The following is a 24,184-nucleotide window of genomic DNA, read 5'->3' on the forward strand; positions in this document are numbered from 1 at the left end:
GCTTTTCAAAATGTTTGCGCAGGAACAGCCATAAACGGGCTGTATTGACCCGAAGATGCAGTCCAAGGTGTTCGAGTCGAGGCCTTATCTACATCATATTATCAGGACTGGGAGAGCACAGATGCACCCCGGGAGGGGAGGGGACTGCGTGCGCGAGAGGGGACGGTTTCGTCCCATCTCTCCTGGCACGGGGAGGGGACTGTGGGCAGAGTGTTTGCGCAGGAACAGCCATAAACGGGCTGTATTGACCCGAAGATGCAGTCCAAGGTGTTCGAGTCGAGGCCTTATCTACATCATATTATCAGGACTGGGAGAGCACAGATGCACCCCGGGAGGGGAGGGGACTGCGTGCGCGAGAGGGGACGGTTTCGTCCCATCTCTCCTGGCACGGGGAGGGGACTGTGGGCAGAGCTGGGTAATGATTTGTCATCGCGAGGGCTGGGATGTCTCTCTTTGCTGAGGAAACCTTGGCCGTGATTGACATCAGGGCTGTTTTTGCCACTTCCCTTGGTGTTGACAAGTAATAATGAAGCTTTGTCAGTCCATCATGGACATGGATATGCCAGATTATGTTGACTCCTTGGACTCCTCGTATACCATGCTGGAATTTGACAACCTTCGGGTGCTCCCCAATAACACCGGTGAGATTTCTGTTCACTTCCTCTTGAACGACTTCCACTACCCTTGTTATAAAGCTGAACACCTAGGAAAGGCAGGTAGGAGGTGTGGGGCAAAGGGTGGAAGGGGTAATATTTAAGCAGCTGACCTGTCATCTTGTTGCCTCTGCAGTTATTTTTGGGCTGAAATGGGAACCCTTCACTTACCCATCCTATTTTGTTATTCTTTTCCTTGGTGGGCTGAGCGTCATGTCCTGAAGAGCCTGCAAGGTATTGCAAATGCCGGTAAAGCTCTTTATGGTGCGCCACAGGTTTGTCTCCCTGTATGACTTATGAGAGGAGTTACTGCCAGTAGTTCTTCCTTAAAATGTGTGGTTAATTCCAATATATGACAGGTTCATATTTAATCGTTGGAAAAAAAATGTTCTCTCAAATGACATTTGTCTATTACTCAGACAACACACCATGTGTCCAGTTTAATTTGTTCCTAGGTACTTAGATTGAGCAGCAATATCCAGATTGTTACTTGCCTTTTTTTTTTTCTTTTCTTTTTTTTTTTGGCTACCAAGATGGTCTAAAAGCCTTTAGCACGCACAAAGACCTCAGCTGCGAGGCGTGAGTGTTTATATGCAAACACTTCCGCTTTGTTCATAGACATAAAGCGTATTGGTGATACTTAGGTTTTGAGCAGTGAGAAGTACTTCTGACATAAAGCCAACACTGTTCTGTGACATTAACTGTCCACAGTAATGTAAAAAATAAGGGGCATTTTAGTCCTATTGCATGAAACCAACCATGTAGCCGAATGAGATTGCAACGCTAGCAATGCCTTTGGAGAGTTTTGGCAGCATTTAATTTAATTTTTTAAGAAGCTTAGTGAAATTAGGATGGGATTTTTAGGGTCTCCTGTCTGCTTATTAGTTGTCTCATCAAAAGAAATCAGAGTTTCAGTAGGGCTATCACCTATTATATAAAATGATCAGACTTATTATTGTGGGACATGGGGGGATGTCGGGAGACAAGTAGAGTTAAAAGGCTCAAAGACATTTGATTTTACAGTTGACTTCAGGAAAAGCTCTGTCCCTAAATAAAAGATTTTCAATATAATTTTTCAACAGCTCCAGATACACTAGATCTTATTTCTTATTCTTGTGGAAAGGTTTCCATCTGCCATCCTGCTCCAGAAATGTTGTTTAACACAGATGCGCTCTCTGTCGCTGCTGAACAACGAGATACTTCTAACTTTTTAGAGTGGTACAAATTTCCTTAAATTGAATATAATTTGGCAAATTAGCTACCAAACCCTGTTTGGGGCTCTCTGTTGTTTCATGCTGTGGAACTGACAGGTTGAGTTTTTTCTGAAGTTTATCTGGATCAGTATTGTGTTATTTGTCTAGCTGTTAATGAGTAACTGGTTCTCTCAGGAACTAGCAGTTTTGAAATTAGCTTGTTTGCCTTGGGTAAGTGTCCTCTTCTACAGTTTGTAAAAATAACTTCAAAAAAGACCTGAAATGTCTGTGAATGGAAATATATTACTAACCACCTGAGTTCAGTTCCCATAGGTAACGCAAAATAATAGTTCACACAGATACTCTGCAGTGTCAGAATTATTTTCAAAGTGGTTAGAAGCAAGAAATAATATCTTTTCATTTTTTTTTCTTTTTTAAAATATACTGCATTTTTTTAAACAGTATCTTTCCCCTGTGCAACTTTGTTCTCTGTTATTTCCCCTACTAAATGTAATGGTAGATTTGCCCTCTATATAAATATGAAAAAGAAGGGGTTCAATATTAATTTTACTGGAATCAGGATTGATTGTTTCTTACATTCTGAAAAATTTGAAAAATTAAAACTGGAATATTTTCAAATAAGGTCACTCTTTCTTAAACCCGATTGTTTCGTTCTTTGGATCACTGTTTCATCAACATTTTGGAGTGATTAGTGATGTGGAGCACTTCCGCTGCTAAGCTCTCTGCATCAGGAAGCTGCTATCATTTTGGGATTTGCCTAGATACATATTTTGGATTCTCCACCTTTAAATAGCCCATAATTTGCCAAGTATTTTGAGACTAATTCAAAATGATGAATAGAATCCATTATGGGAGTGGAGGAGGTGTATAAAGAATTGTGTGTTTTAACTAGAAAGAATGGCAAAAGGAAATGAATAAAACTCAATGCTTATCCTGTTTTTCCTTTATAAATTATGAGGATATTTTCCCATTCTGCACAAACTTGTTTCCTTTACCTTGGCTGGCATAACAAGCCATATTCTCACTTGGATTTTACGTGCTGTTAATACCCATTTCCTCACACTCTTGCTGGCGTTGTGATTTTGCTTAAAATATGAAGCATTATTGAAATACTGTACTAATTCTTTAGTCGAGTGTTGCTGAACACTTTCTCCCACGGTGATGCTCGTTTGCTCACGTTGATCCTTGGGATTTTGGTGCAATGTTGGCAGAACACCATTCCCACTGCAGTCGAACCCAGTTCAGACCATGAAAACCCAAAAGCTATTTTGACAGTGCCTGACCGTCCCTCAAGCTGCAGGCATGCTTGTGAGGAGCTCTGGCCTGTCTGGATGGCCTCTTCATCATTGTTACTGTAGGATTTGGGAACACTAAATCAACGCTGCGTTTTATATCTCAAAAACTCCTATTTGCTGAAAGCTGATGTAGAAAGCAGCTGACCTGCACGTGGCCAGTGCTTCTGTGCTCACCCCCATCCGGCCCTACGTTTGTATGCACAGGTTTTGCAATGCTGGCTTTGGCCACCAAGTTTGACTGCGAGGGCATGCCCTAAACATGCATTTATGACCTCTTTACATTCTAGCCCAGCGTGTGTAATTTGGGGATTTGTTAGCTGCACATTATGTGCACCGGAGCCGTGAGTCGAGACTGGCTTGGACTTCTGGGTAGATAAAAGCAAAAACCATTCAGGAAAGTTTTGCAGGGTAATTCTCCTCTATAATGTGCGTCTAGAAGAGATGTAGCCCGTAACATAACTGAAAGGAACAGCAGCAAAGAGGTCTGCTGTGGGCAGGAGTCATGCAGAGCTCCAGCTCGGAATGGAAGCCAGGCACCATTCCCCAGCAACATCCTCACTGAGACCACCCTCACTGTCATTTCTTATCAATGTAAAACTTGGCAGCTCCATTTCAGCCCTGGTTAGGTAGTGACTTACATACAGAGACAGTAGGTAATAAAAATTTGCATGCACTTTGGTTGCAAGCTGGATTGGCCCCAAGGATGGTGAAGCCACTGGGGTCCTCTCATCAGCGTGACATGGGCTGTCGTTCCCAATCTGCACTCTGCTCATAGATAACATGTAAAAGATGGTTGAAACTTCAAAGTGGTGGTACCCCATCCCAGGAAGTGTTCAAGGCCAGGCTGGATGAGGCTTGAAGCAACCTGGTCTAGTGGAAGGTGTCCCTGCCCGTGGCAGGGGGATTGGAACTGGATGATCTTTAAGGTCCCTTCCAACCCAAATGATTCTATGATTCTATAATTCAGATTTTTGTGCGGGTGAATGTCTGGGACAGTCCTAGTGAGGAGTCTGGACACAGCCACAGGTCTTCAGCTCAGCTGAGCTCCAACACCTATAGAGACACACAGCCTGTTAGATGAAGCTCTGAGCAGGTTATCAGGTCATGTCAGACAGGGCTGAAGTTAAGTGGCCTACAGTTTTCAGCTCATTTCATGAACAAGAAACTGAGTTGGCAGAGATCCTGTCTTTCCTCTGCCTTTCCTAGCAGTGATCAGTCCAGGAAAAACCCAGACATTCCCCAAATACTGGGTAGGTTTGAAAGCCACATCGTAACAGTCTTCTGGCGCATGGGATATTGGTTGTGCCTTTGCTTTTCTCTGTGCTAATTCTCATTTGGAACTCATCATTAGGTGCTGACAGGATTTTGTAATTAAAATTTATCATAATAAGTAAGATGTACATACTGGCTTAGGGCTTTCCATTTCCTTATTTTTTAAAAATTTCTGTTCATGATTAAACAAGCTGAAAAGGACACATAGGACCTAGCAGGGACCGAACTTTTAGCTATGTATCTGCCCTGGCATGGAGCCACCCAACTCACCTGTAGCCCAGGGACTTGCCTATGTCTTCATGGGTACAAGTGAGGGCAAAATTTGGTTTGCTAACTTCCATGGCCTCTCACATGCTTGGTGTTGATGGTCCTTCCTCCAGTAATAGTTGGTTTAAGGCCAGATGATTAATTTCTTCCTTATATCAGCAAGCAGCTCCTCACGTGTGCTGCTCTCATGAGGGAAAAAAGTCTTCTCTGGTGGGTAAATGCTTTCCAGAATCAGGAACATGTTGCAATCTGGACCCAAATGAATGACAAAGGGTCCATTGGAAATCCTCCTACATGACCTCAGCTTGATTCCTCCGAGGTCAGTAAAGAAAGAATGAGTGGCGTGAAGAGAAAATTGGACTACTTCTTTTTTGGGTTTGTTGTGCAATTTTTTAAAATTAAATACAGCCCAGCGCATTTGTTTATGGTCATATGTTCCTTCAAAAAAATAGGTGGAGCAACAGATACACAAATGTTTAGCAGCACAGATACCCTTGAAGGAATGGTCTAGTACAGTTCATTTAATACCCAGTTATCAAGTAAAATAAAATGAAGAATCGATATTTAAAAAAAAAAAAATCAATGTAAATTACCATTAAGCACCTCTGATGCAGACAGTAGTCCCAAGGGACCCATATGCCAAATACTGACAAATGTCAGAGCTGGGAGCATCTTACATGGATTTGGGGAACAGGTAAATCAATTCCTGTTGTTATGACTTAAGAATGATTTTAACACTGTAATTTTTTCTTGTCATGTTGTTCCTATCTTGCTACAACCTACTTGTTTATTCATCCATATGTTAGAAGGTGAAATACAGATCAAAAGGGTTTTTTGAGGGGGTGAAAGGAAGTCTGACCTTTGCATTCGTGAAACTGTAGCTAAAAATGTCTTAGCCTTAGCTAAAAATTTTCAATTTTTTTAAAAAAAACTAAAGCTTTATTGGCTTTTTTTTTGGCTTTTGATTACAATTTTCATTGCATAGCAAATATTTTCACTATAAATTTTTTATGTGTATTCATATACAAAAATAGCCTTCTCTCTCTCTGTATATATACATGTTGTGTGTGGATTACCCAAAGCTATTTTTATGCCTTATGCTTTAGAAAACTTTCTCTAGAGTGTCCAGATCAGATGCCAATTCCTCTCCTTTGAGTAATTTTCTCTGAGATTTGTCATTGCTCAACACAACAGCAGCTTAGCTTTTCTCATCACTGCCCGTCTCTTGTGCGAGGCAGGATGCGTCTTGTCCCAGAGACATTGAAAAGGTCGCTGTAGCATGAGGTCGGCTCCCCTGGAGTGAAGAATATGCTCCCAGAGGTGCAATAAATTGATAAAACTGTCCTGCAGTGAGTGTCCAGGTCAGGACAGACTCCACAAACATTTTCTTCTCCGTGTGATGTAAACACTGTCATCTGCATCTCCTCAAGTGTCGCCTTTATTTTCCTCTTTTTTTTTTCTTCACCAAACTGTTCCTCAAATTAGGAGGATTAAGAGGGCAGCGAGTCTGGTGGTTAAGGTCAAGGGAGAAGTGTAAAGGGGAGTTTTCAGCAGTGTATACACAGACCAGGCAGGGGCAGAGCTATTCCTGCCCCAAATAGGTGAGTGCAAACAGAGGACATGACAGAGGGCATTCACATGACCTAATTTTAGGTCCCTAATTTAGAAAGTTGATCTTTCTGCACTCCTCTGTTGCTCTGCAGTGGGAAGAGTCTCTTCAGAGGGTAGTTCAGAGCAGGATCCAGACTTAGGAGAACTAAATTGACCCTTGTAAGAGCTGCTGTCCCTGTCCCAGCTCCAGAGGAGCTCTGAGGAGCAGCCTTTTATCTTCAGTGCTTCTGTCGCATGTGTGAAGTAGTTCATCCTTCCTGCCTCTCCTGTCTCTTCTCTGCTTTCTGCTTACTCAAGATAATGATGGTCTTTCCATTGTCTTCTGTGGGCACCAGCTTTGATCCATGTTCTCCAGGTGTCTAACTGAGGAGGTGGCTCCCCATCCCTCAGAAGCATGTACCTCACATTCAGGTAAGGTTTCTCTGCATCTGTCAAGAAAAGCAGTGGTAATTGCTACATTCTCATGAGCACATTGGGTTATGCAGCTTGAAATCTCTCTGTTCACTGAAGTGAAGGAAACACTAATACAAGAAGCAAAGCAGCAGAGTTACTCCCAGTTGAGGTTGACCATCAATCTGGGTCTGGCTCAGGACATGCTTTGCTTGGGAAAAAAGCAACTTGCTGTCAGCTGATTCTGGTTCCCAATCACAGAGGGGTCTAACAGTCCCTGTGCTCTGCCTACAGAGGCCATCGCAGCCGAGCCAGCAAACACCAGCCTGCTCACCAACGTCATCAGCTCCCTGTGCTCCATCTGCGGGGACCGGGCGACCGGGAAACACTACGGAGCATCCAGCTGCGATGGCTGCAAAGGCTTCTTCAGGAGAAGCGTCCGCAAGAACCATGTCTATTCCTGCAGGTACCTGTCCTTCCTGCAATAAATAAATACAATTTTTTATCACTGTAAATAATTTGGGGTGGAGATCAGGTTGTACAATGGGGCCCCTATCCCAAATGCCATATTACCACGCTGTGAATGCTAACAGTAATACTGCAGTTTAGTTTATGGCTGGAGGACAGGGAGCCAAGGAATAACTAAGTCCAACCTCATTTTGGACCCTGAGACCGTTTGTGGCACCGAGCAATCCATTTATTTGGTGAGCTCACCGTCACCGCCTTCGCTGTGGTGTAAAACAATGGGAACTTATAGACCTGAGGTTTGACTGATGTGTGTGACACGTAAGTACAGATTCTGGGTGTGGATTGACACCATGACCTCGTCACAGCCTAGCAAGGGAAAGTCAAGATGGCAAAGGACTAAAACCCCAAAGATTCCATCTCAGATACAGTCTGTCTTGATTTTCCTGGTAAAAAGCAACAAGCATCCAAGAGCGTGTCACCTCCAAAGCCTGCATCTCCCTCAGAGCTTTGCCATTTTTCTTTTGAAATACATTGAACCATGTCTGCTGACGTATCAGTGATGGTTTTACAGTCATTCTGAGAACCGAGAGTGGACCAGTGATGATTCACATCCACTTTGGCACACAGGTATACATTTGAGAGATTTTTTTTTACCAGGAGGGGGGTATAAATTATTAAGCAGCTATCTTGGTTGACCTTAGAAAAATGGTGTTTATTTTAGCCCAGGAGGAAGGGAAAAAAAAACCCTGAACACACTCAAGCCCTTCATCTCTAATTAAAACATGGAAGTTTTCCTTCTGTTCCAGAGCTTTTCCTCCTTTAAGGGTGTTCCAAATTTTTGCAACATGAGTTCCCGTTTGTTCATAATGCTTCTGGGGTCCTTATCACTCCAGGACACACCAGCCATGAAAGACAGCCAGGGTGACAGCAGTGTCGACCTGCATGGTGCCCACCCCAGGAACCATGGAATCCCTGCAGAAGGAGGCAACAGTTCCTACTGATTTCTTTGAAATTTCAGCTATCAGTCTCCTGGGAGCAAAGTTGTTGCCCCTCCCCAGGAATCTATGAATCTCTGTGATATTTGGCAGCTCAGGGAAGAACCAGAGCATTGAAGCCAAGCAAATGACAAATGCTTGCTTGTCTGCAAATCCTTATTTGGTGAGCTGCGCTGTATTTAGCCCAGCTCGGAGCTCTGTTGTTTATCGCAGATGTGAATTCCTTGGAAAGTCTTTGGGCCTTTGTACCTTTGGCTTTTTACCAGTCTGGGAAAGCACCTCAGCTTTTACAACCCAGTGATGGTCCTGGAGCAACCCATGTCCTCTCCTCCCTGTGTGGCAGATTCTTCTTCCACCGCTTCACGGCAAGAGCTGCCGAGTCTACATGGGACACCCCTTGAACAGCACATAGGTTTCTAAATCCTCCATATAAATGAGTAGGAATTAGGAGGTCACGTGCCTCAAAACCAAGCTGCAGACACAAAAGGACTTGTGGTCCATAATGTAATTGTGCTACACAAAGCAGAACAGTGTTAACAAGTGATTTCAAATGAGCCCCAGCAATGAACACACAATTATTTGGTGCCTGGAAATGGATGATGGAGTTCCTACACCAGCACAACTTGAGTCCCAGTCACAATTTCACAGCCAAAACCATCACAGTCCTCACGGGGTGGGTGGTCTGAAATTGCTGTGCTCCCAGCTGGCAGGACCAGCGGTGGGGAAGATGGGGAGCTGGGCCAAGCCAACGTTGATTCAATCCGTTCCTTGCAAATCTTTGGCTCTTCTCTAGGTTCATATGCTGGATAGCTCAGTGAGGACTGAGACTGTGTTTGGGGCTGCTCAGGGTGAATGGGGTGCAGATGCCAGGCTGGTTGCTCCATGTTTTATTTCCCGTCTCCTCCCAGGTTCAGCCGACAGTGTGTGATTGACAAAGACAAGAGGAACCAGTGCAGGTACTGCAGGTTGAAGAAGTGCTTCAGAGCTGGCATGAAAAAAGAAGGTAGGTGCAAAAGGACATTTCAAAACTGCCTGCTGGTGTCTCTGGCCCTACTCCCACTGCAGAGCATGGAGTGAGAGGTTTCTTGTTGTTGCAGTTGAAAGCCCCATTTTCCATTTTATCAGATGGGAGTTTCAATGAGAGCCTTGTGACAGTATTCATCCACCCCAGGAGGTGGGTCTCTTTGGGATATTTTATATTGGGACAGGGATGGCCTTCCTCAGGGTTTATTTGATCTCTAAGTGCTTCACAACAGCAATTCCCTTGCTACATAACTGCTAGCATGATTCCTAATCCCAGCTGTGACAACCTCAGTGAGGACCTGCCATCCTCAAGCTCATGAATGCCAACAGTTGACTACTGCGGAGTAGCATTTGGCGGTTGTAGCTGGGTGCAACCCTTAGGGCAAGGTCAACCCTGAAGACAATGTCTTAGGGTGTGAGAGATGCTTCTCCATGGCACAGGGTACATGGTCCCAGAGGCAGCCAACTTCTGTGTCCCCCAGGGTGGGACCTGCGTCAGAGTCAAACCATTCGGTAGGGCTGTCCTTGTGGTCGCTGTAGCACGACTGTAGAGCCAGTATTAGCACTAGTACCGAAGGGCCAATCCAATACTGGCTGATGCCTTGTGTTGCGCTTCGCGTTGGCTGCGTTAAGAGAGAGGTGGAGTGCTGTGGAGCGTTTCGGTACTGGTGACCATTGAGAAGTGTGCTTCCAAAGCACAAAGGGAAGTACTACACGTTACAGTGCCTGATGCTAAGGAAGAGAAAAACCACTTCTGTTTACCTGTGCCTTACCTCCCTAGAGCCAGCTTCCCTGGGAAAGTTGAGGATCTATCATAGCATTTCTGATCTCTGTTCACTCGGTGTTTGCATAGTGGGGAAGCATGGATGATATTATTTTACTTAACTCCAAGCTTTTTGGGCAGAGACTGTGTTTGTACACTGAGTACTTAGCAAAGTGGGGGCCCAAGCCATAACCGATGGTACATCCTCCCAATGTGCAGTAGCTGGGAGATGGTTTCAGTGCTCTTCACCCTTCATCTGTGCTGTTTTCCAACCCACTGACAGCTAAAGGATGAGGGAGCTAGAAAGGAACTTGAGAGTTCCTTTCCACACCACCGAGTTAAACACCCCCTACTCAAGGGGTGAAATCACAGTCCCACTGAAACCAAGGGGAAATCTGTTCACTGATTTCTGGTAATTCATAAGATTTCACTGGTGATGAAGAAAACTTTCCAACCTTCTGGCCATATGTTTTCCTGGAGAATAAGGGTGACTTAAAAATGAGTATAAGTTCTGGATGTAGCAAAAATACCTGCTGATTTAATTTAGGAGGAATGGAGTAAATATAGCTGATGGGGAAAAAAGAAAAAAAAAAAGTAGCCCTCAAGTTAAGAAAGAACAAACTGCAGATAATCTGGTCAGGCCTGGATGGGGATGAAGCCAGTTGCCAATGCAGCAAGCTCCAAAGCTTGAAAAGCTTGAAATCTGGTTATCAGCTCCATTCTTTGAGCTGAAGCGTGATTTTTATTCGCTTTATGGTAAAAGTTATAAAACCTTGGCTCACAACTTCATTATTGATTGCAGCTCAATGGAAGATGACTCATTTCAAGTTCCACATAGTCACATTCCTTGAAACTTTTTTATGAGTGCATAGTCAGGTTGTGTGCTCACAAACTGCTCATGTGTTTGGTGAGCAAGATTTTAGAGCACCTTGAGCAACTGCTTTGCAGAAATGAGTTTAGCTGACCAGAGCTATATCCAAAGCATGTGTGCAGGACTGTGAAAGAAATTTTCTTGCTCAATTGTGTGCACAAAAAGAACACAGTTATTTGCTTTAGGGTGGTTCTAGATTAATATTAAACAGTATTGCGAAGCATTAGGGAAAAAGAGAAGCCATGTCTTGGGATAGAGAATTATTAGGAGGATACAAAGGTTTGTACAAAATCTTTTGGCAGCATGCACCAATTCGTGTTGGGAGACCGCAGATGTGACACCCACACTCACGATGTCCTGTTGTCCCAGCACTGGCACGCAGGCGTTTGACACTCTAAAAAAAAGCCAGCCCATATAACAGCAGTCAGTCTTTCCAGGGTGTGGTAATAGCATTGTTTGTTCACAGTAGAGGGGAAAAAGCTGGAAACGATCCTTTTCCCAGCCTGTCTCTGACAATACACCTGGGGTGGGGTTAGCAGGGTTGTGTCACCCTCGCCTGCTCCCCACCTCACTGACCTTCTGCTCCACATATGTGTGCGCAGCATTGGAAAACTTGTTGTTCCTCAGCAAGACTAACTGATAAACTGGAATCTTGGATCCAGAGTAATTTATTATATTTTTTCCAATCATCCTGTGTTGTAACGTGATGTGACACATTTGCGTATTTCTTTTCCCCTTTTTTCCATTTTGGAAACAATTCTAGTGGATAAGAAATTGTGAGGAGCTATGTTATCTAGCTTGGTAGAAGGGAAATTTCTGCCTAAAGAAAAAGCCGTATGGTGCAAATACCCAAGCTGGCTTTAAACTGGCTGTCTATAGGGGCAGCAGTGTAGGTGCTGGGCTGAGGATCTCAGCACAGGCTGGTCCTGGGAGCACAGAGCGGTCTGGCTATAGGTTCACTGTGGATTTGGGGCAGCTGGGCAGAGGTTGCTGAGAAAGGCATCAGTAGGGTCTGTCAGATTATCTTGTTTGTGCCCTCTGAATTTAATCCTGCCTTCAGAAAGGACCAGGACTGTCCCACACACGAGCCCTACACCACCAAGCTTGTGCATTCAGATGGGTTCCAGGTTCCATCAGTACCAGCGAGAGCAAGAAAGGGACAAAACTTGAGCTTTGTGGAAAGTCCAGTCCCCAGATTTCCTAGAAGTTACCTCATTCAGAAACACTCCTATCCCAATGACATTTTTGGTGTCGATAATTCACTTTAATAACTACAAGTAAGCGGTCATTACGGTGGGGATGAGGGGAGAGGAAAAGGCTTGCTTGCTTGCCCCTTCTTGTCTCCTGAAACAGCACTATGATCGGGATTTAAGATTTTTACATGAGATTCACTCCTTTATTCTTGTGTTGTGGTCATGGCTGGGACTGTACTGCAATATGGTCTGGGTGTTTGGGGGATTTTCTGGCTGGTCTCTCTGGTTTTCCCTCTTTGGACAGACAAAGGTTCGATTTCTATTGTTTTGCACAGTGCTACCTGACAGGTTTTTGGTCACGACAGCATCAGTGGACAACGAGTGCACCAGGTGCTTAAACACCTAAAGAAAACAGCAGGATACTATTTTTAGCATCTTACTGAGATCATGTTTAACCTTGACTAAGTTAGCAGGGTGTGATTTTTCAAATGAGCCAGGCCATCTACTCACATGGAGTTGACCGTCTGAAAACCTGGAAGCCTTTTGAAATGGCCAGCACTGCACTGTCAGGATTCAGTTTGCTGGTGAAAAAAAGAAGGGTTAATATTTAACCTCTCATCCCCTTCAAAGTAATTTATGAATGTACATGAACTCCTTTAGTTTTACACAGATGTGAAAAAGAACTGTTGTATCACTTAGGGCCACAACACAGTGGGAGGATTCGAGGTTATTTTTTATTTATTTTTGTTAAATTGGACAGGTTTACAGGATAGTTTTATTAGTGTTTCACAGGATCTCTATCTTGTTTCATACCTTGTGTTTGCATATCTCTCCTGCCAGCTTTTAGAGGGCTGGAACTGCAGTTTATTGCAAAGATGAATGGAAAAGTTAAAGGATCTTCCCTGCTTTGCGATAGTCATAAATCAGGCCAAAAGCCTGTGAAAGGATTAAATGTGCATGTGCCATTTGGGATTTTATTTGGAAATAAAATATACCACACCTACAAAATCAGAAGTAGCTTGAGGAAAAAAATTATTTGTGTATATAAATTAACCAGGCAGCAGAAGGGGTAAATCTATTGGTAGAGACAGAAACACCGTGAGTGCTGGTGACTGCCAGCACCAGGCTGGGGTACATGCACCTCCATCCTCCTGCTCTCTGCTTGTGCCATTTATCCTCATCAAATGAGAATATTTTTAGTGGAATAATAATGGGAACGGTAGCTCCCATGTAGGTAGGGCTTCAACCTCTGCAGTCACCATGGAAAGTTACAGGTTTGCTGCTGTCCCCTTCCAATCAATGCCTGTGCCCATATTTACTGGGCTCCCGGAGATTCCTCGTCACATGCTCTGTACCTGTGTGGCAAGGCAGCAAGGACAGAATGTTTGGGAAACGCGGGTTTGTTGCAATCTCACAAACACGCCGCTGTTTGCTCAAGAGCCGCTGCGTGCGCTCCGCAGCCTGCCCGGCTGCCGGCATCCTTGGGGTGCTCATGGCAAAAGGCTTGCTCTGAACAAGAAAACCCCTCCGATGGCTCCTCTACGTCAGACGGAGAATACATTTGTTTTCCTGACCGCTTCCCACAGTCAGGACATGCCATAGCTGTGGACAATTCCCCAGAGGGAGCTGCGGGCACCATCCTGCCCTCTCTCCCCCTTCCCCAAGGGAAAGCCCAGGTTGGGACCACACTGTCTCTGGCCAGCAGCATCGTCAGGACTCGCTCCCACTGACGTCCCCTCGTGCAGGGCTGCAGTGGCCCTTCACGGTGTTTATTGGCTTTGGGACCTGGAGCGCTGTGCAGAGGACAGGATTAGAGGGATAAAAATAAGAGTGGAGCAAAGCTTTTTTCAAGCACATACTGAAAATAGTAGTCCCTGGGAGACAGTGGGATCCAGCACTGGGATTTTAGCCCTTCCTGCAAGTTTGCTGAGTTTTATTGATTGCAAAGCCAAGATCATGTCCAAGCCTGAGCACCCTCAGCCCCATCACACCCCTCGAGCACTCCCAATGCCTCACCACAAGTGACCTATCCCTTCCCTTTTACAAGCATAATAAATACAGCAATATAATTACCACACAGCAATAGATTTATTTTGTGGCAGGTAAAATATTAACTCCCTTTTGTATCTAATTCCATCGCATCTTGGGTACTTTCAGCGATAACACCCCAATCACCTTGAGAAAGTCAGTCTGTACCATCCACTTACACTTGAAGATTGAGCTTATCAGAGCATGAGGGAAGCACTGAAATATGTGCCATAAAAGGACCGGGGAGAAAAACAGGCTGAAGCCTCCTCAAGGAGTCTGTCTCTGGGGACTAGGACTGGGTCTGCCTGGGTTTGTAGGATTTACGTAAAATAAGATACGTAACTCAGTTGGAAAGGCAAAATTTGTACCTTGCAGGTTGGTAGAAGGAGCCCGCTTAGCCCCAGATAGCTACGTGGGGGAGCATCTGAGATGAACACAGGTGTAGAAGGTTTGGTGGGGATTTTCCAAGGGTGTCAGCCGTGAGGTGGATGTGGGGGCTGGGTGCTGCTGCTCATCTTTCTGGTGTACCAAACAAAGCTGTGAAGGGTTCAGGTATTCTGAAGATTAATCATTAATGGTGGGTCCTGTAATGGTAGATGCTGCTCAGCTGGAGATCCCCACCTTCACTTTGAAACCAGTGGGGATCCCCAGCTGAGCAGCATCTTCCACCACCCCTCCCCTGCCACAGGGTAATGTTTGCTGCTGCCTCAGGTAGGTTAGCAGAGTCTCCCAAGGGCTGAAATTGTTTGGGGTTTTTTCCTAAATTGATGTCTAATTGCCTTTATGTAGTATCCACAGCCTGAAAAGCCTCCAGTAATACGTACGTGTGGTGCATCTTTCACAGAGCGATGTACCCATCCAGCCCCTTGCAGGCATTCTTGGCTCCGGGGCGCAAAATGGCTTTGGTGGCTGGAGCCCAGCGCTTCCTTCCCCCCCTAAGCACACCCAACTCGAGTCCTGACTGACAGCAAGGCTAAGCCCCAAATCCTGGAAAATAAATACTACGCTCTTGCAGATAACGGGAGACATTGATTTTTGTCACCGTTGCTTGTTTTCTGCTCTTTCACTTTGTTGGCCTCTCATCAGAGGCCGGTTAAGAAAACAGAGCAGGGGTGGGACCTGAGCTGACAAAAAACCCTATTTCCCCACCCTGTGTGAAAAAATTGTGTCCACGTCTCCTCCTTTGCATGAATCCAGAGAAATGTGCCCTGTGCAAGGGGGGGTGCTTGCTCTAAAGCAAGGCCCAGCAGCGAGGCAAAGTCTGGAGCGACAAGATCATTTTGCTGACTCTGCAAAAAATATTTGCTGGAAAAATCTTCTCCAGTGGCCGCGTTTGGGACAAAACCGCAGTTTCACATCCAAAGAGTTAAAGCACAGAGTGAGTCGTGCTTTGACAGCCAGGTCTGAGTCATTCCCCCTAAATCAAACCAAAAGGAGCCTGGAATTGCTGTGTGAAGGAGGAAGGGATGTGCTGCGTTATCACCACATGCTAAATCTTCCCGCTCCCTACGCTTTAAGGACCTGACAATTGCCTTTCCGAGCTGTATGGAGCCAAGATATATGAGCTGAGTCTGCGTTCAGTCTCCTTCCTCCTGCCCCATGGGGGCTAGTTTGCTCCTAGATGAAGGCAACAGGGCTCAGGGGAGAAACTAACACTGAAAACAAGGTTGGGCTAAGTCTAAATTCTGCTTTTTTTCTCTGCTTCTGTTTTACTTGATGGCTGCAGTGGAGGCGAGTCAGTTCTTGGAGGCTGTGTTGCAAAAATAAGCTGCTGAAGTGCATTAAATCCCTTCTGTTCTGCATGCAGGGTTGATGGAGCATGGGGCTAAAAGTGGCTTATGTTTCAGGGAGAAGGATGGTTTAAAGAGTGGAACGGACCTCAGAAAAATCTTTTTTTTCTAATTTATTGTGGCATGGCCATACCTTTCTGTTTGCAAAAGCGCCAGGTCTGATCTTCACGCTGCAGTGGTCACTGCAGCACATCCGAGGTGCGTTGTGTCACTGTTATTAACAGTTCAGGACCCTCTGAGCTGATTTGCAGTAGTGATTTGCCAGCAGAGCTGGAGACAAACCCCAGCTTGGTTTGTTCCCTCAGCTGTGTGCCATCATCACCCCTGGGGTTACAGGCTCATGGAAATAGGCAGCACGATGGGCAAGGCTGAGGGAATTTTCAGGAGGGATCGGTGAATTTAAGCTTGCTTTCTTTGGAGACTCTTTCTGCTCCCCCTGAGTGATGGAGATGTCCCCTGGGGATCTGCGATGCCTCAAGGCTGCTTTGAGATGGGAGCAGAGGATGTTTTTTCTAGCGCTGCTGTAAGATGAGATGTGACCTTAACAGCATCCCGCCCTGCGTGGAGCTCAGTGGGACCAGCTAATGGGGTTGCTCTGACTGCCAAACACCTTTATCTCCCTTTGTTACTCCTGTGCTTGGTCTTCTCCCTCTCTGGTGGCCTTTTCCTCTCCCCAGGGACCTGTCTAATCTTACTCCAGCATCCAGCAAGGGTGGAGGGTCTTGCAGGCACTAAACCCCCGCCTACTCCTGTTTGGGGACTGCAAGTAACAGCAAGAATCGGTTGTGTGGGAAGTTTCTTGCTGACACGACCGCCGCTTGCTCTCATTTCAGCGGTGCAGAATGAGCGCGACAGGATCAGCATTCGCAGGAGCAGCTACGAGGACAACGGCTCCCTCTCCATCAACATCCTCACTCAGGCCGAGGCCATGGCGCAGCAGGTATGAAATGGGGGGACAGCCCTCCAAATGAGCATGTGGCCTTCAGCTGTTCCGTATGGGAGGTTATGAACGCACCCAACCTACTGGGCCTGGGTCTTTGTCTGCCCTTGGATGGCTCTCGCACAGAGCCACAGGGAAGAAAATGCATTAGAGGTACCCAGAAGCAGCCAGTAAAAATCCTTGGTGCATTTTCAAGACAAATGCCCTGCAAGGACCAAACGCAGCCTTTGGTGTGTGAGACACGAAGCTGGAACTCCAAGGGCTGAGGGATGTTGCAGACCCCAGGTCCCCTCTCCCCCCAGCCTAAATTGTTGCTACACCACTAAAAACTCACTGCATTTCACCCTTCCTTGCTGCATACTCTGTCCTGCTCAGAACATAATGTTCCCGTCATGGTCAATTATATCTTTTCTTGTAACTTCCTTACCACGGCAACAATTTTAGGGGAGAAAAATAAAGCTAATGAAATCGCTGGGCTTCAACTAACGCTGATTGCTTTCCTCTTTCATGTTCCCCAGCGAATTTCACCCTGAACGTCGTTTAAATTCTTCTGCAAATATCCATTCACCACTGAAACATATGGTCCAGATGTTGCATATTACATGCAGCAATGCGTCCACTTCCTTTTCAAAAATTGTGATGTTTTAACCCTCTCCCACCACGCCGCAACCCTTCAGGGATTGAAGTGGGTGGTTTGTGTCCCAGACAGCAGCTTGGGGAGAAAGGCTGCATGCATTCCATGCATGTGGTGGGCTGAAGTGATTGATGGGAAGCTGAGACCCAGTGCTGCTGGCTACTGCTAGGAATGGGAATATTAATCAGATTTTGTCCTAAACCAGCCGAGGCAGAGGGAGTGGTGTCTGTTGGGACCGAGCACCACCTCGTGGAGGCTTTAGCATGGGCTGTGCATTGAAGAGTGCACACTGCTGAGCTCATAACTCTGCAAAGACAATGGCAGATGTCATGAGGTTAATGTCCGTGAAGGCTGCCCCCCTTATCAAAGAACTGTTGATACCGAGGTGGGCAAAGCAGCACCAGTCTGGTCACAATGCAACCGGGTTGTTTCTCTTTCAGTATTCATCGCTGAGTCCAGTGCACAGCGCAGACATTGCGATGAAGAAGGTGGCAACCATCAATGATGTGTGTGAGTCCATGAAACAGCAGCTTCTGGTGCTGGTTGAATGGGCAAAATACATCCCAGCGTTTTGTGAGCTCCCACTTGACGACCAGGTAACATGCAAGCGCCTCCTCCTTGCAAACCCGCCGCCTTCGATAGGAATTGCCAGCCGTACCTTTCCGCAGGGGAGTCTGACATTAGCCTATGGATCACCCCATGCAGAGCAATAAACTAGCAGGAAAGGAAGAATAATAGAGGACAGGGGATCAATCAAAATAGTCCAGCAGACAAAATCCTCAGAAATAGAGTTGGTCACTTCGGTATGTGCAAGGACCCAGTCGAAAAGGACGGGTTTTCCCTTTATTGATGTCTGATAGTTGCAAATAAAAGCCATTTGTTTCCTAAGAACTCAAGTTTCTCAAGCCCCTCTTTGTTCTTTCATTTGTAAACAACTTTTTACTTAATTTGCCATCAACATAGCGCTTCTGAAAAGTGGAGATATGCTAATAATTTCTATCTCTTATTAGCACTTTATGTGTAGATCTGGCATCTCTAAACAAACACCAAATTTGGCTTAGGCTAAACAACAACAGCTCGCCGTTCTGTTCTCTGCTTTTTGAACGTAATAGAATTTCTCTCTTCTGTGCCATCTCCAGGTTGCCTTGCTCAGAGCCCACGCAGGGGAACACCTGCTCCTCGGGGTAGCCAAGCGATCCATACCATACACCGATTTTCTGTTATTAGGTAAATTCAGTCCTGTTTTTGTAACTCACACACCTGAGTCACTGTCTGGATCCCCTCTGGATTCCTGGGCAGGGTCTGCACATCTGGCTCAAGATGAAGTGCTTGGGAATGTCTCTGGAGAAGGGTGGAGCAAGCAAATTCACTGGGACTTTTACAGCTGTTCCCTTACTGCTTTGAAGTTGTGGGTGAGAATACCCCCAGTATTGAAATGGCATCTCGAACTGCGTTGCCTTGTTTTTGCCACTGAAAACGCCAAGACACAGGCAATGAGGTGTTTTGGTATCGGTGTTTAAAAGCTTAGCAGGAAGGTCCATTAAAAATTACAGTGCAAAGAGGTATTTCCTTTTCCTGTAGCTCTCTGCCACCACAAACACAGAGAGACAGAATTATTCTTGGAAAAATGAGAATACTGACCTCGAAAGCCACATATTAAAGAAAAGAGGGAGGGATAGCTTTGTTTAAAAAAAAAAAACAGCCCCAAAATAATGATGCAACAGATGCTAGGTATGACAGAGGGTAAACCAGAGCAGAACGTGGAGCCCGCTTCGTGCAGAGTGCGTGTACTGATACGTGCAAACGAGATAATTATGGACCAAAGAATAAAATCCAAGGCTTGCTTCTCAGTCGTGACTCTGAGGATCAAGCTGCACGCTGGACATCTGCTGTACATGGGCACTGGGACTATCTGGCAACATGCCTTGGGGTAACTTCTGGATGAGACCCTGTCTGCGGAGCTAGAGAGAAAATCTGATGCCGAATTTCTCTTGTCTCCTTAGGGAATGACTTCATCATCCCAATGCACTGCCCAGAGCTGGAAATCGCTCGTGTGGCCACCAGGATCTTGGACGAGTTGGTGAAGCCCTTGCGGGACATCCAGATTGATGACAATGAGTATGCTTGCCTTAAAGCCATCATCTTCTTCGATCCAGGTAAGCTTCCTTCCCAGTTGCCAAGCACAGGGCTTGAAAAGGGGTTGAGTGCTCTCTGATAACCAGGAAAGCCCCTTGGCAGCAGCTCTGCATGTCGCCCTGCCTCTGCTGTGAAGAGCAGTACTTAGCAGTGCAGCAAGGACACGTCAGGGGTGACCTATTCCTGAACAATTAGCTATTTAGCAAGTAGTAACTCCAGCCAGTGACGTGCAAGACTCTGCAGACCCTAGAGGAGTTTTGCTGCTCCTGTAGCTCAGTTTCAGGAAAGCCCATCAGTCTGAAGTGAGTGTTAAGGACATATATTCTGTATTGAATTATGCATGAGCGAAGTGAGTCAACTGAGCAGCAGTGTGGAGCAGCCATCAAAGTTCAGAAAGCAGCATTAAAAACCACAGAGAGCTGGACCGTTCAGAGCACCCAGAAATATTGAGGATGTCTGTTAATGGATCTTGCTGGTAGACAGTACTGACTGAGAGCAGGGCTGGTCCGCAGAGGATGGAGAAGAGGGAAACGCGCAGCGGCAAACAAAAGCTTGTTTCAAACCTTTGCTGTATTCTCATTCCACAGTCACAGGGGTTTCTCTCTCAGCCCAGGTTTTCTCCCCCCAAACACTCTTGTTTCTACATGCCTGCAGCACACACGCAGCCTCCTCTCGGTACAACCTTCTGTGTATTGCGCTGTAGCTTGGAGAAGAGCTGGGGGGGAGCAACCCCCAGGCCAGAACAATGCCCGTTAGTCCTTGGCATCTATCAGCCCGGAGAAATTAGAGTATCTTCCATTAGTTATTTTCTGCTGTGTTGGCTGATTTGAAATCAAGATGCAGGATTTTTACCAGCATCATTAACTTTGTCTCACCCAAGAGCCGGCTGTGTAAACCTGAGCTAGGGTGGTGTTACCAAATCGAGTTGGACAAATTACCTTCTGGGCGGATCGGTGTCTCAGTAACACGTTAGATCATTGGGACAGTGAGGCGCTGTGATTTCATCTAAAAGGAATATGTGCAGAGTTCTACAGAAGTGAAATTTGTTCGTGCTGACAAGTAGGTGTGTCCATAAAGTTAGATGCTGACATACCGTGATTTGTTAACCACTTTATCTGTTCTCTTGGAATGATGATCCCTAAAATATGGTGCTTGTGGGTTCTTTGTGCCAGTGAAGGAAATGGTCCAGTGAGCCAGGAATCTCAGGTTTAGAGGCCAGAGAGGAAAGCTGTAAATCCCGGCCCTTCAGCCTTCCCAGAGTGCACATTTACTTGCTTAAGCAAAACTGGACCAGTAGTCCATGAAAAAGGGATCAAGCACAGGTCAAAGACAGGAAATCAAGACAAGAATCTGATGTTGCAGTGGGTGTAGTTACAGCATACAGACACTAAACCTGCCTGGATTTAGCGGAAATAGTTGGGACTCACAGTTTTCAGGGGAAAATTCCAGGCTGTTTCCTTGGAAGGACAATTATATTTCAACTTCTAAATCCTTCCTCGTCACAAATTGCAGTAGCCAGACATCTGAAGCAAGCTCTTATTTTCTTGCTGATTTCCCTCAAATTCCCCTTACTGTTTCCCTGTTCCATGTGAGGTATGAAATAGTGGCAGCCCAATGCTAATCTGCCAGATAAACTTGGAGATTCTGACAGACAATTGTCAAAGGATCACTGGCATCTCATCCTTTTCCCTCTCTGGAGCCTGACTGGCAGGGTAACAACTATATTCACTTTTCCCCCTCCCAGACTGCAAAGGCTTGAGCGAGCCCGGGAAGGTGAAGAACATGCGCTTCCAGGTCCAAGTCAACCTGGAAGACTACATCAACGATCGGCAGTACGACTCCCGAGGGCGATCCTCCTCCTGCTGCCCCCGCTGCAGAGCATCACCTGGCAGATGATAGAGCAAGTCCAGTTCGTGAAGCTCTTTGGTGTGGCCAGGATCGACAGTTTGCTGCAGGAGATGCTGCTGGGAGGTACGAACCTTGCTGAGAAAGGACAGCAAAGCTGTTTAATTTCAAAGCCATTACAGGCTTTTATGTCTGGGTTGTGTCCTTCTCTGGAGGATGTATGGTAGACAGAACTTGGTCTTGGGAGGAGAGAATCACAGAATGGTTTGGGTTGGAAGGGACCTTAAAGCCCATCTAATTCCACCCCCCCTGCCATGGGCAGGGACACCTTCCACTAGACCAGGTTGCTCCCAGCCTCATCCAGCCTGGCCTTGGCCACTTCCAGGGATGGGGCATCCACAGCTTCTCTGGGCAACCTGTCCCAGTGCCTCCCCACCCTCTCTGTGACCACCTTTTTCCTGATATCTAATCTAACCCTCCCCACTTCCAATTTAAACCTGTTACCCCTTGTCCTGTCACTACAGGCCTTTGTGAAAAGTCCCCCCCAGCTTCCTTGTAGCTCCCTTCAGGTACTGGAAGGTGCTAGAAGGCTGAACAAGCCCAACTCTCGCAGCCTGTCCCCATGGCAGAGGGGCTTCAGCCCTCTGAGCATCTTCGTGGCCTCCTCTGGACTCACCGGTCTATATCCTTCTGATGCTGAGGGCTCCACAGCTGGATGCAGCACTCTGGGTGAGATCTCACAAGGGCAGAGCAGAGTACAGGGGCAGAATCCCCTCCCTCGCCCTGCTGGTCACACTTCTCCTGATAAAGCCCAAGATACAGGGGTATCTTGGCTTTCTGGGCTGCCAGCACACACGGCCGGCTCCAGTCTAACCCCCAAGCCACTTCTTTCCAGCCTATCTCTGAAAATCTGACCCTGGATCAGATTTATAGAACTGGGTACACTCAGTGGTGCTTCACACCAGTGGGGCATTCGGCTTTTAGGCAAACATGCAGTGTGCAAGGAGACAACACGTTTTCTGTTAGCAGTATGTAAAAGTTATAACTCTGTGGGAAACCCTGAAGGAGCAGTAATGGGAACACACACCCAGAGACAGACAAAGAGTGCAGCTGGATATTAGCAGAAAGCCCAGACATCCCGAGAGGGTGTCTCTAGACAGGGAGAAGGCTGAGAGCAAAGAGGACAGCTGGAGCAGGCAGGAAGCAAAGACGAGCCAGGACATTAACCACCACCCACAGAGGTCTTCCACATTCTCTGTAAAAAAGAGATTTGGCCCAGAACATCTGGCTTCTCAGTAACAATGCAAAGAATGATGGGGTTTTTTCCCACTTCCACTGCAGGAACCACCATTGATCTCCAGTACCAGTCAGGACCTCCCAACCTCAACCTGGAACCGCTGCCAGGACATGTCCTCCCAGGCAGCATGAGCTCTGTGATTCACACCGCTCCAGACCGTACGTGCCATTTGTATGCAATTAGTGCCAGCGTGACGAGGGGACTGGGGGGGGCACGCAGTTAAGGAAAAGACCTTTATGTTTATTTATATGTTTAAGGGTAGCACTTGCATCAGAGTTCACAGCACCCCTTGCTGCCCTCCTTTACCATGCAGCCTGGAAACAGGCTTCCAAAGGGAAGCTGAGATGTTCTTGTAATCCAGAGGGATTTTGAGATGCTACAAGCATCGTAAGATGTAAAAAAGGCGATCAAGACTGGGGACAGTGTGTTTCTGTGCACACAGGCTGCGCAGAGAAGCACACACGGTTATCAGGGGCAAGGCTTTCCCTGCGTAAAGCATCGTGGTTGCTGCCAACCAGAACACAGTGTGACCTGAACACAAGACCGTTGTCAACCGCTCTGGGCACTGCTGCCAGGCAATGGCTGTTCGTTAAGGCGTTTACCCCCCGTCGTAGCAAACGGACTGTGCTGTTAAAAACCCAGACGGAACACGAGTTGCAGTTTAACAGCCACCGCCATGTAATCACAATGTCTTGCACACCATCTCCTGCCAGTTGCGATCATCTGCCCCTTGCAGCGTATTTTGCAGCCATATGAATGTTGGCAACATGTATTTTAGCTTTCTGGGGTTTTTTTAAGCCACTTTGCAGTAAGGGAGATCAGAGAGATGCCGTGTTCTGTAAATGAAGTTTAGTGGCTGGCAGGCTGAGCTCTCTGACAAGGAGAGGACGGATTGGAAAGAAGTCGGGGGTATTTCCCACGTGCAAAATATGGAGACGAGGTGGTGTGTGCCTCCTCGTGCCTGCCCTGTGCCTCCTCCCAAACAGGAAGTACATGCATAAACATGCCTGAACATGGGATGGATCCCCCAGGCTCCTGCTCCTTGGTTCCTAGGATGGTTTGCTGATTTTATTTGGGCACTGCTCCACTGAACAGCATCCAAATCTATTTGAATTCTTTCTTTTCTCTCCCACAGCATCTCCTGAAACATCCCTTCCATCTCCTTCTACAAGCACAGGCAGCGAAGAATACAAACTAGGCTCCAGCGCAGGACCCAACACCATAGTGCAGCTCTTGCCTCAGACAGTGATACCCAAGCAGGAGATTTTATAGGGAGAGGTGGAAGGAGAAGCTGGGAGCAATGTGAAAACTGTGCTGAAAGTCGAACAGGCCCTTTCTCTTTGCAGAGGCAAAGCACAGCACCCCCCTGCCTGCAGCCGGATCTGGGAGTCACGCTCTTTCCCACCTGCGAGCCAAGCACCAGGTCCAGACTGCAGCAGGAGCCTCACCTCGGGTTCTCCCGCCACCGTCACCTTCGGTTCACAAATGATTGGGGTTGA

At 46.5% G+C, this 24,184-nt stretch overlaps 1 protein-coding gene across 1 annotated transcript; it reads left to right on the forward strand.

Annotated features, from left to right (window-relative positions):
* Window positions 1–471: 471 nt before the first annotated feature.
* LOC104509479 (hepatocyte nuclear factor 4-beta-like) lies at window positions 472–23,957 on the forward strand. Its single transcript, XM_010151436.1, is given in 11 exon segments — window positions 472–641; window positions 6,964–7,168; window positions 9,074–9,168; window positions 16,667–16,773; window positions 17,848–18,003; window positions 18,547–18,634; window positions 19,411–19,563; window positions 21,288–21,392; window positions 21,395–21,514; window positions 22,730–22,843; window positions 23,821–23,957. Coding segments are annotated over 11 exon segments (1,395 nt in total). The 5' UTR covers window positions 472–526.
* The last annotated feature ends 227 nt before the right edge of the window (window positions 23,958–24,184 follow it).

This window comes from Eurypyga helias, unplaced genomic scaffold (assembly GCF_000690775.1).
Source record: "Eurypyga helias isolate BGI_N326 unplaced genomic scaffold, ASM69077v1 scaffold12825, whole genome shotgun sequence".
Taxonomy (NCBI): Eukaryota; Metazoa; Chordata; class Aves; order Eurypygiformes; family Eurypygidae; genus Eurypyga; species Eurypyga helias.